Below are 12,829 nucleotides of genomic sequence, written 5' to 3'. Positions count from 1 at the left end.
AAGAGTGCTCAAAGAACATCCTGGAGAGTTTGCGGAACCCTTGTCCATCATCTTTAGGATGTCTTGAAGAACTGGAGAGGTGGCAGAAGACTGTAAGTGAGCAAATATTATACCTTTCTTCAAAAAAGGGAGGAGAAATGACCCAGGAATCTACAGGCCAATGAGTTTGACCTCAATTGGAGGGAACATACTGGAACAGATTTTAAAGGGGGCGATCTACAATATAAATAGATATAAATATAATAATAATAATCTGAAGAACAATTTGTTGATCTGGGGAAGTCAGCACAGATTTGTCTCCAATAGGTCCTGCCAGACCAACCTGGTTTCCTTCTTTGATCAACTGATAGGCTTATTAGATCGTGGAAACCCAGTGGATGTTGTTTATCTGGATTTCAGTAAGGATTTTGGCAAGGTTCTCTATGATGTTCTGATGGGTAAACCGGAAGACTGTATACTGGATTTTCAGATGGTTAGGTGGATAGGGAACTGGCTGCAAAACTTCACTCCAAGAGTGTTTGTTCATCAGAGTGGAGAGAGGTGAGCAGCGTATTGCCATGGGGCTCAGTACTGAGTCTGGTACTTTTCAACATTTTTATCATTAATCTGCACAAAAGGGTAGGGAGACTCCTCATTAGATCTGAGGATGACACCAAATTAAGAGGAGTAGTGAACACCCCATAGATAGAGATAGACTTCAGTGAGAACTGAACATACTAGAAAAATGGGCAAAACAGAACAAGCTGCAATTCAAGAATCATAGAATCATAGAATCATAGAATCATAGAGTTGGAAGGGGCCATACAGGCCATCTAGTCCAACCCCCTGCTCAACGCAGGATTAGCCCTAAGCATCCTAAAGCATCCAAGAAAAGTGTGTATCCAACCTTTGCTTGAAGACTGCCAGTGAGGGGGAGCTCACCACCTCCTTAGGCAGCCTATTCCACTGCTGAACTACTCTGACTGTGAAAAACGTTTTCCTGATATCTAGCCTATATCGTTGTACTTGAAGTTTTAACCCATTACTGAGTGTCCTCTCCTCTGCAGCCAACAGAAACAGCATCCTGCCCTCCTCCAAGTGACAACCTTTCAAATACTTAAAGAGGGCTATCATGTCCCCTCTCAACCTCCTTTTCTCCAGGCTGAACATTCCCAAGTCCCTCAACCTATCTTCATAGGACTTGGTCCCTTGGCCCCAGATCATCTTCGTCGCTCTCCTCTGTACCCTTTCAATTTTATCTACGTCCTTCTTGAAGTGAGGCCTCCAGAACTGCACACAGTACTCCAAGTGTGGTCTGACCAGTGCCATATACAATGGGACTATGACATCGTGTGATTTTGGTGTGATGCCCCTGTTGATACAGCCCAAAATGGCATTTGCCTTTTTTACCGCTGCATCACACTGCCTGCTCATGTTTAGTTTACAATCCACAAGTACTCCAAGGTCTCGTTCACACACAGTGTTACCTAGAAGCGTATCCCCCATCCAGTAGGCATGCTTTTCATTTTTCTGACCCAGATGCAGAACTTTACACTTATCTTTATTAAATTGCATCTTGTTCTCATTTGCCCATTTTTCCATTGTGTTCAGATCTCGTTGAACTCTGTCTCTATCTTCTGGAGTATTTGCCAGTCCTCCCAATTTGGTTTCGTCTGCAAACTTGATGAGTAGTCCTTCCACCCCCTCATCTAGATTTAAAGCCCATTGTATGTTTAAATACAATGGGCGCTAGAAAGGGAAGATTAGAGAGTGCCCGTGGTGGCAGAGTGTTAGTGGTGTTAGGGCAGAATGGATGGGAGAGTTTAAGAAATTAAACTCGATGAGTAGTCTGCAAACTTGATGAGTAGTCCCTCCACCCCCTCATCTAGATCATTAATAAATATGTTAAAAAGTACCGGGCCAAGCACCGAGCCCTGAGGTACCCCGCTACTCACCTCTCTCCAGTCTGATGAAACACCATTGACAACAACTCTTTGAGTGCGGTTCTCTAACCAATTCCCTATCCACCTAACTATCTGAAAATCCAGATTGCAGTCCTTCAATTTATCCATCAGAACATCATGGGGAACCTTGTCAAAAGCTTTACTAAAATCCAAGTAAATGACATCAACCGAATTTCCCCAATCCAGCAAACCTGTTACTTGGTCAAAAAAGGAAACCAGGTTGGTCTGGCAGGACCTGTTGGAGACAAATCCATGCTGAAGAAGTGTAGAGTTCTACATCTGGGTTATAAAAATGAGAAGAATGCATACTGGAAGGCAGATCCACTTCTGGGTAGCAGTATGTGTAAAAATGATCTTGGGGTACTTGGGACTGTAAACTAAATATGTGCAGACAGCATGATGTGGTGGTAAAGTAGGCAAATGCAGTCTTGGGCTGTATTAATAGAGTCATCATATCAAAATAACAAAATGTCATAATCCCACTGTGTACTGCATTGCTCACACCATACCTGGAGTACTGTGTGCAGTTCTGGAGGCCTCGCTTCAAAAAGGACGTGGACAGAATTGAGAGGGTTGAGAGGAGAGTGACAAGAATGACCTGGGGCCTGGGGACCAAGCACTATGAGGAAAGGCTGAGGGACTTGGGAATGTTCAGCCTGAAGAAGAGGAGGTTGATACATGATTGCTGTCTTTAAGTATTTGAAAGTTTGTCACTTAGAGGTAGTAAGTTCCCCTTAACTGGTGGTCTTTAACCCGTGACTGGATAGATACTTATCCTGGATGTTTTAGGCTGATCCTGCATTGAGCAGGGAGTTACACTAGATGGCCTGTGTGGCCCCTTCCAACTCTTAAGATTCTATGAAATGAAAAGCCTTTGGCACTTCTGCCACTCCCCACATCATCTGCACCTTAGATTTCTGTTTTGCTAAACATGGCTGCAAGCTTAAAACGAGGCTGCAGGTTCTGGCCTCAGTGGATTAGGAGGCCCAGAGGAGGAGGAATGGCCTAAGATGCAGCAGAAGGGAGGTGGGGGGAAGGGCCGGGAGACTTGGGCCCCCTGTGTGCGAGTGCTCCTTTAGCTGTAGCTACACACATGGATGGGCAGGCACTCAGACTGGCAAGCACTGTTTATTGGGCTGTGTGCCATCCTCTGACTCTTCCAACTTGGGCCAGCTGCAGAGCTTCCCATCCTCCTACCCTATATTTTGGGCTGAACAGATTTGGTTTCATCGTTATTATGGGGTATTGTATTTTAGTACTATAACAACATGGTGGTTGCCACCTGTGTTTTTGTCTTCTTGTGCATGTCTTTTTGTAACATTGGCACAGCTGGTGGTTGTTGCACATAGGAAGGATCCTTTTTTTGGGGGGGGGGAGACCAAGGCCTCCATGTGGGTCTCCTCCAGTATGGGGGCCTCCATAAGAGGCTGTGCGGGTGGAGGGCCACAGCCTTGCCCCCAGGCGGGGCTGCCTTGTGGCTCACATTTCTGGGTGTCAGGGGGAAGCAAGCAGAGGCCAATGCCCATGGTGTTCGCCTTTGAACTGCCATGCCCCAAGGTGTCAGCAGGCAGGTAGGAACTGGGTTTCAAACAAAGATGGTATAGCTTGATTGCTTCAGCTCAAGCCACTGGGCAGGGACTTCCTTGTGGTTAGCTGGCCATGGGATGGTGAGATCCACCCATGCTACACCGAGATTCCTTTCTATGCATTTTGCAATAAATCTGTGTCCTATTTATTGCTAAAGGATTTGTGTGGCATCCTCCTTTAGGCCTCCAGCCATGTTCACTTGACATGCAATCATGTTTTCATTTTTTTTTTAATTGAATCAGTGTCATCTGTCTCTCTTAAATCACCTCAGGATTTAAAAAAGAAATAGAATATAGTAAAGTTATCTTAAGGAAAAGAAAAGTTCATCACCCTGCAGAGAACTCTTATCCTCCAACCTAAGTACACGTCCCACTGTCATCAGGGAGGGTAAGGAAGGAGACCGATCAGGGACAGCCCAATCAGGAAGGCCAGCTCATAGGGAACCAAAAGTAAAAGGATTCAGATGCCTTTATACTAACGGCCAAAGCATGGGCAATAAGACGGAACAGCTGGAACTTCTCATGCTGATGGAAAGGTATGATCTAGTGGGTATCACAGAAACTTGGTGGAATGATTCTCATGACTGGAATGTAATAGTGGATGGATATGAACTGTTCAGAAAAAACAGAATAGATCGAAGAGGTGGAGGAGCGGCACTGTATGTGAGGGAAGGGCTTACCTGTCAGGAAATTCTAGTGAAGGAGAGTATATCTACAGTGGAAAGCCTCTGGGTGAAAAAAGTGAGGGGAAAACAAACAGTGTGGTGGTTGGTGTCTGCTACCGACCGCCTGACCAACGAGAGGATGTGGATGCTGCACTTTGTGAGCAGCTTGAGAAAATGTCCAAGCATCAGGACCTTGTCATCATGGGAGACTTCAATTTCCCAGATGTATGCTGGGAAACAAACTCTGAGAAGCGTCCTCAGTCATGCAAGTTTCTGACCTGCCTGGCTGACAATTTCATTTATCAAATGGTAGATGAACCCAAAAGAGGTTCAGCCATACTGGACTTAATACTGACCAAGAGGCAAGAGTTGGTGGATGAGGTGAAAGAGGTGGGGACTCTAGGGGGAAGTGACCATGTTCTCATAGAATTCCTTTTGAGATGGGGAAGCAAGGAAGCTTGTAGCCAGACACGGATGTTGGATTTTTGTAGAGCAAACCTTAATAAACTCAGAGACATGATGAGTGTCATACCATGTACGAGATTGCTGGAAGGGAAGGGAGCATGTGAAGGGTGGGCGCTACTCAAACAAGAGCTATTGCATGCTCAATGAATGACTATCCCAGAAAAAAGAAAACACTGCAGGAGCTCTAAGAAGCCTATTTGGATGAACAGAGAACTTCAAGAGGAACTAAGAAAGAAAAGGGAGATGTTCAGGAAATGGAGGGAAGGACTGAGCTCTAAAGAAGAGTACCTACAGGTTACTAGGCACTGTACATTAGCAATCCCAACCTGTGGGCCTTCGACTAATTGGAGGTGGGCCCCGAAGGACGCCTTCTCCCCACCCCCCGGCCCTTTACTTCATCCCCCCGCCCCTTTACAACACACTTCGGGTGTCATTGTCTCCCATCACTCCCAGATGGGACTATCTCGTTGCAGAGAAACAAGCTCAGGATTCCCATTGATATGTCATTGTCATGAGTTAAAATTTCCATGAAAATAAACTGTTCCTTATGTTCATTGTTGTCACATGTCTGTATCTTATTTTGAAGGGATGTTTAAACATTACCATAGCGATCAGAGAGCGTTAGGGCAGTGGTTGAGAGTAGAGGAGTAAACTACCCCCCCACCGGGCCTCAGTAAAAGGTCCCCAGTGAGTGGTCCAAGCCGTTGAGTGGTCCCCGGTGATAAAAATGTTGGGGACCACTGCTGTAGATCAATCATAAGAAAGGCCAAAGCTGAGAGTGAGCTAAGATTGGTCAGGGAAGCCCACTGTAACAAGAAAAGATTTTTCAGTTATGTGAGGAGCAAACGTAAAGCAAAGGAGGCAATAGGCCCACTGTTGGGTGCGGATGGACGAACTCTAATAGAGGATGCAGAGAAAGCAGAAAGGCTCAGCGCCTATTTTACATATGTTTTTTCCCCACGGGTCAAAGGGGTTAGGCACATCTAGAGATGGCAGTAGCCAAGAGATAGTGTCTGGGTGGCAGGTTGACATGGACAGAGAGATTGTTGAGAGGCATTTAGCTGCACTGGATGAGTTCAAATATCCTGGGCCGGATGAAATGCACCTGAGAGTGCTCGAAGAACTTTCTGGAGAACTTGCAGAACCCTTGTCCATCATCTTCAGGACCCCTTTAAGGACTGGAGATGTCCCGGAGGACTGGAAGAGAGCAAACGTTGTTCCAGTCTTCAAGAAAGGGAGGAAGGATGACCCGGGAAACTATAGACCAGTGAGTCTGACCTCTGTTGTGGGTAAGATAATGGAGCAGATATTAAAGGGAGCGATCTGCAAACATCTGGAGGACAATTTGGTGATCCAAGGAAGTCAGCATGGATTTGTCTCCAACAGGTCCTGTCAGACCAACCTGGTTTCCTTTTTTGACCAAGTGACAGGTTTGCTGGATCGTGGAAATATGGTTGATGTCGTTTACTTGGATTTTAGTAGAGCTTTTGATACGGTTCCCTATGATGTTCTGATGGATAAATTGAAGGACTGCAATCTGGATTTTCAGATAGTTAGGTGGATAGGGAATTGGTTAGAGAAGCGCACTCAAAGAGTTGTTGTCAATGGTGTTTCATCAGACTGGAGGGAGGTGAGTAGCGGGGTACCTCAGGGCTCGGTGCTCAGTCTGGTACTTTTTAACATATCTTTAAACGTCCCGTGGCACCCACGGGGCACCATGGACTAAATAAAAGAGTAAGCCCTGTCGGGGAGGAGTTAGGGCGGGCCCTGTCCGGGATAAGAACTTGGAGGGACCGATCAGGAGCCGCGAAGCGGCTCCTGATGGGTCCCTCCGAGTGTCCATCCAGGGCCAAGCCAGCCACAGACTCACCTCGCAGACTCACGCTCGCAGCCCACGGGGTAAGTCCTCCAGCCCTGCCACTCACTCCTGCCCACCGCCGCCGTTCTCCCGGCTTCTGCTGGGCTCCGCGCCTCCCGACCCCTCCTCCCCCAGACCTCGCCTCCGTTGCTACTGTGAGAACAAAAACACATCTCATTTCTTTGTGTTCCTAACCATTCTGCTTCTGCCCTTTTGCCTTGAGACTGCTTACTGAGGCAAGGGCTGGGGGTGGTGGGGTGGGGTGGGTTTGGGAGCTGCTTTGCGCCGCCTTAAAGCTGTAAATTCCACTCACTGCCCTTTTGCCTTGAAACAGCCAACAGCAGAGGCGACAGCTGAGGGTGGTGGGGTCGGGAGCAGCTTCGCGCTGCCTCAAAACTTTAACTTTCACTCAGTGGCCGCATGGCCCAATCAGGAGCCGCTAACCAGCAGACAGCTCTGACGCAAAATGCCCGCCTCCACTTGCCGTGCAAGAACAACGCCGAGACCACTCGCCTCCAGGAAACGAGCCCTCAGCCCCAGAACTCCATGCCTCGCCCCTTCCACCCCTCCCTCCCCCCTCCCTCCGATATACCGAGAGTGAGACAGCTCGAGGACACAGTTCTGGCTGGCAGACAGACAGGGCATAAAGACCTATCTGGAAGGCTGGCTGGGGAGATGGACGCACGGGAGTCAGAAAGGCAGCGACAGAAACACAGATGGAGCGATCCAGCCAGAGAGAAAAAGAAAGACCAGAGACATACACAGGAATGAGGCGTGGAAGGCAGGACAGAAAACCATCCGGTTACCAGCAACAGGGCTGGCTGGGAAACAGACAGGAGATCAGGGGAGCCTGGATAGATTGGTCCACGGATAGGAGGAGGGAGGAAACAAAGACACACAGCGAGCGAGGGAGATTGCGAGATAAAAACACAGAGACACAGTCAGAGACATACAAGAGAGAGAGAACAAGGAAGACACTTTTCTTAAACTTAATTTCTTAAACTCTCCCATCCATTCTGCCCTAACACCACTAACACTCTGCCACCACGGGCACTCTCTAATCTTCCCTTTCTAGCGCCCATTGTATTTAAACATACAATGGGCTTTAAATCTAGATGAGGGGGTGGAAGGACTACTCATCAAGTTTGCAGACGAAACCAAATTGGGAGGACTGGCAAATACTCCAGAAGATAGAGACAGAGTTCAACGAGATCTGAACACAATGGAAAAATGGGCAAATGAGAACAAGATACAATTTAATAAAGATAAGTGTAAAGTTCTGCATCTGGGTCAGAAAAATGAAAAGCATGCCTACTGGATGGGGGATACGCTTCTAGGTAACACTGTGTGTGAACGAGACCTTGGGGTACTTGTGGATTGTAAACTAAAAATGAGCAGGCAGTGTGATGCAGCGGTAAAAAAGGCAAATGCCATTTTGGGCTGTATCAACAGGGGCATCACATCAAAATCACAAGATGTCGTAGTCCCATTGTATACGGCACTGGTCAGACCACACCTCGAGTACTGTGTGCAGTTCTGGAGGCCTCACTTCAAGAAGGACGTAGATAAAATTGAAAGGGTACAAAGGAGAGCGACGAGTATGCTCTGGGGCCAAGGGACCAAGCCCTGTGAAGATAGGTTGAGGGACTTGGGAATGTTCAGCCTGGAGAAGAGGGGACATGATTGCCCTCTTTAAGTATTTGAAAGGTTGTCATTTGGAGGAGGGCAGGATGCTGTTCCCGTTGGCTGCAGAGGAAAGGATGCGCAGTAATGGGTTTAAAGTACAAATACAACGATATAGGCTAGATATCAGGGAAAATTTTTTCACAGTCAGAGTAGTTCAGCAGTGGAATAGGCTGCCTAAGGAGGTGGTGAGCTCCCCCTCACTGGCAGTCTTCAAGCAAAGGTTGGATACACACTTTTCTTGGATGCTTTAGGATGCTTAGGGCTAATCCTGCATTGAGCAGGGGGTTGGACTAGATGGCCTGTATGGCCCCTTCCAACTCTATGATTCTATGATTCTATGATTCTATCATCATCATCATATACATAAAAATATACATCTTCCCTATAGATAAATTTATCTTGCTTCTACATTTATCCCTTGTTTTTGTTAACTATGCAGCAAGGCAGTTGAAGTAAATATTGAATTTGCATTCATTAATATTATCATGTATGTGAATGATTATTATGTTTTCACGTGGAAAAGAAATGGGGGAGAACTGCATCAAAACTCACTGGGTCAAAGTACTTAGGTAGTACTTCAGCCATTAGCTTCTCACTGCATCTGCTGAGCTCGGAAGGTTTCACAATCACACAGTTCCCTGATGGAGAAAAGAACATATGACTATGGTAACAAGGTGTATAAACCACCACACATTTGGACCCAACCCTCAAGGGAGCATGGGTCAGGGCTGTGGGAAACAGCCTTCAGAGAGCTTCTCACTCACCAGCTGCAATGGCCCCCACCAGAGGGACCAAGGTGAGGTAAAAGGGGTAATTAAAGGGTGAAATGATGAGCACCACTCCATAGGGGTCCTTGCGGATGAAGGCACTGTCAAACGTCATGGCCTAGAAGGAGGTGACAACAACAAAAGCCCATGAAGCACTTGAGGCAGGGAAAAAGAATAAAGTTGTAAACATGAACAATTTTATTTGTCTTCAGTGTCCAGCCCATTGGAAGAGTGCTTTTCACATTCCTCTCTGGCCCTGCTAGTCAGAATGATGGATCTGTATGACTTCCATTTTTCTCTCTTAGGAAAACGCCAAAGATTTTATGTTCTGAAAATTATTGCAGATGTGATGATTATTCCACTTGCTGAGTTTTATATTTTTATACTGCGTGCTGAAATAACTTAGTGCCTTGTGGAAGTGCCAAAGGGAATTATGTACAGCAGAAGTAATTATACTTTTGAAAATATGACATGATCTCCTTAGGTCAGATGCACACAAGAAGATTATAGATGCACTTATGCATCACACTACGGCAACAATCCTAAGATCATTCCCCTAGCGGTAAGCTCCATTGAGTAACTCAGGATTTACTTCAGAGTAAATTTGCTATGGTTTTGTATTTGTTTAGACACGATGTTTTCAATATAATGGATTCTTTAAATGTAATCTGATAAAATGGGTCAGGAGTACACAGTAGAAACAGGGACACATAGTGTATAGAAGTGATCAGTACCTCAGAGTGAGAATCTCTGGGACACTTGAAAGTTTGGTTAGCCTCTATATCCTCCACCAAATCAAACACAGAAGAACCTTCTCTCCAACACAAAGCCATATTTCTACCTTTTCCAGCTTGTTTCTCTTACCAGGTTCTTGTTTACATGCTCGTCTGCCATCCAGTACTCCAGGTTGTTGAGTGCTGTGTTCACTTCATTCATAACAAGACCAATTTCATCCAGCTCTCCTTCAAATGCGGGCTTTTGGGAGAATGAAAGGATCTCAGTTTTAGCCACGCCAGGCTTACAAACCACTTAATAGAGCAATTGCTCCTGATCTGAGAATAATTATTCAGCCAGAACTTCTGTTTGCATCACCACACTCACCCTGCGCAAGTCTGCATTCAAGGCTTGCAGGATTTCACATTTTTTCTCCTCCATAAAGCGGCTCAGCGCCTCCAGCTGGGTCCTTCGATATTCCATCAGCCGAGTCTTTCCTGTTAGCCATTTAGCACGCAGACAATCCACCAGGGCAGCAAAGGGGTTTGAGCTGGAGAAAAAGCAAGTCATCAAAGGATTTCTAAGAATCTTGTGGATTGTTTTGATGACACTTGTTATTCAGCAGGATGCGCACAGATTCAGCTGATAATAGCTCACAACGCTCCCTTTTATTTTCCTTCATATCAGGAAAAAATAGTAAAGTAGCAGCGTATACGCAAATGCATATTTAAATTATCGGGAGGTACAAATCAAAATTCCTGACAAATTGTATGATTAGAGCGTCCTGAGGCGAACTATTATCAAGGCTACCCCAACCACTGTGAAGTGTGGACAATTGACACAGACTCTCACCTCCTAGAAGAGTCAGTGATTATTTATTTATTTTCTGTCACAATGTCTTAAAACCCCATTAAAACTCCCATTAAAAGACTTTAAAATCCTTCCAACATGGCGGAAAAGATCCTATTCCTATCCCCTATTACTAAAAGGGGAGAGAAGGAAGTCCAATGATGTTAACTTCAAAAGCCCAGGGGGAGGCAGTAGATGTACCTCACCGACCCCAGCCAAAACCATAGACCTGGCAGAAGAGCTCTGTTTTGCAGGCCCTGCGGAACACTGAAAGATCCCGCAGGGCCTGCAGCTCACCCTGGAGTTCATTCCACCAGGTAGGAGCCAGGACCAAAAAGGCCCTGGCCCTGGTTGAGGCCAGGTGCGCTTCCCTAGGGCCGGAAACGGCCAGTAGATTCTCACCCGCAGAGCGCAAAGCTGCGGCAGTTTGCGGGGGCGATGTGGAGAGGTGGGTGGCGGAAGAGTGCGGAGGACGGGTGGGTGGGGGAGGCAGTGGCGGGGGTGCAGCCCCCCCCAGGGGGGAATGGAAGGGTAGGCCACGCATCGCTTACCTTGGGTGTAGTGCGGTTCCTGGTCAGGGCGCCCCCACCTTGTCACGGGGCTGTCTCGGGCGGGCGGCATCCAGGTGGCAGGCAGGCTTCGTGGGCAGCAAAGGGACAGGCCCGGCACATCAGTGACACATCAGGGCTGTACATTTGCCGGGGACTAAGGCTCCTTTGGCAGGGCCCTACTCCTTTCCCGCCACCCCCCTCCCCGCCCAATGTCCCTGCCTTGCCAGTGGGAAAGGAGCAGGAACGCCACCTCTTCAATGAAGCCTCTCACCGGGCAGTGACACTCGGAGGGGCCAATTGGGACCTGATTGGCCCCTCCAAGTCTTTATCACAGACTCACCCGCACCTTTCTCCTCCCACCTACCCCTTACTGCTTTATACTTACCACTCCACAGGAGCGGTTTACAAATGAACAAGGTGATAATAGCTCTATGATGGATACATCTGGTTCTAGTGATTTGTGGGTTTGCAGTTTGTCACCAATATTTCCCTAATCTCCACATCCTTCCTCCTGAAAACACCTATTCAGGAACAGGTATTTGCCTAATATCTTCAGCACTGAAGACAAATGAGAAGAATTCATTTAGCTTTTCAACATTCACTTTTAATTCCTTTATCAGTCAATGGTCCAACTGATTCCCTAGCTGTTTTCCTGCTCCAAATGTATTTAGAGCAGGAAAGGTCTTTATCCTTTTAGTGATATGTTCCTTAAAATCCCTTTTTTGCAACCCTAACTATCTGCTTGCACTTCTGTTGGTTTTGTATTTGTTCTCCTCTGCCTCATTTGGGCAATCCTCCAGTCTCTGAAGGAAGCCATTTTCATTCCCTCATCCTGCTTGTGAGCCATGCTGGTGTCCTTAGACCTTTTCTGATCTCTGGTATATAGTCTAACAGAACCTCCAGTATTGAGTATGGAGGAGTTGAGTAATACTCCACCCTGCTTTCAAGAGATCTGGCCCTATTCATTGTTTCTTTCAACTTCTTTTGACCCAGAGTTTTCATTTACCCAGTCAATATGAGCGTTGTTAAAGTAATCTCTTTTTACAGCTTCCTGGTTTAATTTCCCATCTCAAGTTCAGTCAGTGATTTGGTCAGTACATCCCCAGTACTAAATCATTTTTGGGCCTAATATTGTCAACTCAGATTCTGTGGAGGAATGGTCTTCAGTGCTGTTCCTTACCTAGATGCAGGATAGTCTTCCTTAAGTGCAGATTCCACAAGAGCTTCCTTGAATTGGGGTTGTTGTTTTGCATCCTGCTGTCTTGTAGAACCTGTGTGGGAAGAACTTGTACCTTGTTGAGAGGAAAATTCCCAGAGTTTGGCTTTTTGTCTAACACTCAGCTGTCTTGCACTGACTGTGTTCTGTGTGTTTTCACTGGCATTTCTTGAACTTTCCTTCATGTTTCTTGGAGTTTCCTGGACATCCTGCTTTTGTCTCAAGTCAAAGTGCCATGACACAGCACCTTCTACAGTTTCTCCAGCTAGAAATCAATAATAAAACAGTAAATCAATTGCATACTGTCTAACATGAACTCTTGCTGGTTTGAGCTTGTAACCATAGATGACTACCTCTTCCCATGGAGTGTGGAAGATGTCACGTTTACACAGCACCTGTTTTGGTGGATCATACACACACATTTCTTTAAAAAAAATTCTGTTGCCTCTGGAGGTTGGCACCCTTACTGTAGGATTTTTCTGTTTTATGACACTCTATGTGGGGGGAGGGGAGGTAGACATGATTACTC

General features: G+C 46.4%; 1 protein-coding gene across 1 annotated transcript in view; it reads right to left on the bottom strand.

Moving 5' to 3' along the window:
* The window catches only part of LOC143828498 (aldehyde dehydrogenase family 3 member B1-like), a 29,832-nt gene extending 19,650 nt beyond the window's left edge, over window positions 1–10,182 (bottom strand). The window contains exons 1-4 of the mRNA XM_077318848.1: window positions 10,072–10,182; window positions 9,835–9,945; window positions 8,968–9,088; window positions 8,756–8,841 (exon numbers count right to left, since the gene is read on the bottom strand). Coding sequence (XP_077174963.1) covers window positions 8,756–8,841; window positions 8,968–9,088; window positions 9,835–9,945; window positions 10,072–10,167 — 414 coding nt within the window. The 5' untranslated portion in view covers window positions 10,168–10,182. The remainder of the gene's footprint in view (window positions 1–8,755; window positions 8,842–8,967; window positions 9,089–9,834; window positions 9,946–10,071) is intronic.
* Window positions 10,183–12,829: the final 2,647 nt, after the last annotated feature.

This window comes from Paroedura picta, unplaced genomic scaffold, assembly GCF_049243985.1.
Source record: "Paroedura picta isolate Pp20150507F unplaced genomic scaffold, Ppicta_v3.0 Ppicta_v3_sca35, whole genome shotgun sequence".
NCBI classification, from domain to species: domain Eukaryota; kingdom Metazoa; phylum Chordata; class Lepidosauria; order Squamata; family Gekkonidae; genus Paroedura; species Paroedura picta.
Note: the sequence above shows the minus strand (reverse complement) of the source record. Positions and strands in the feature narration are given on the sequence as shown.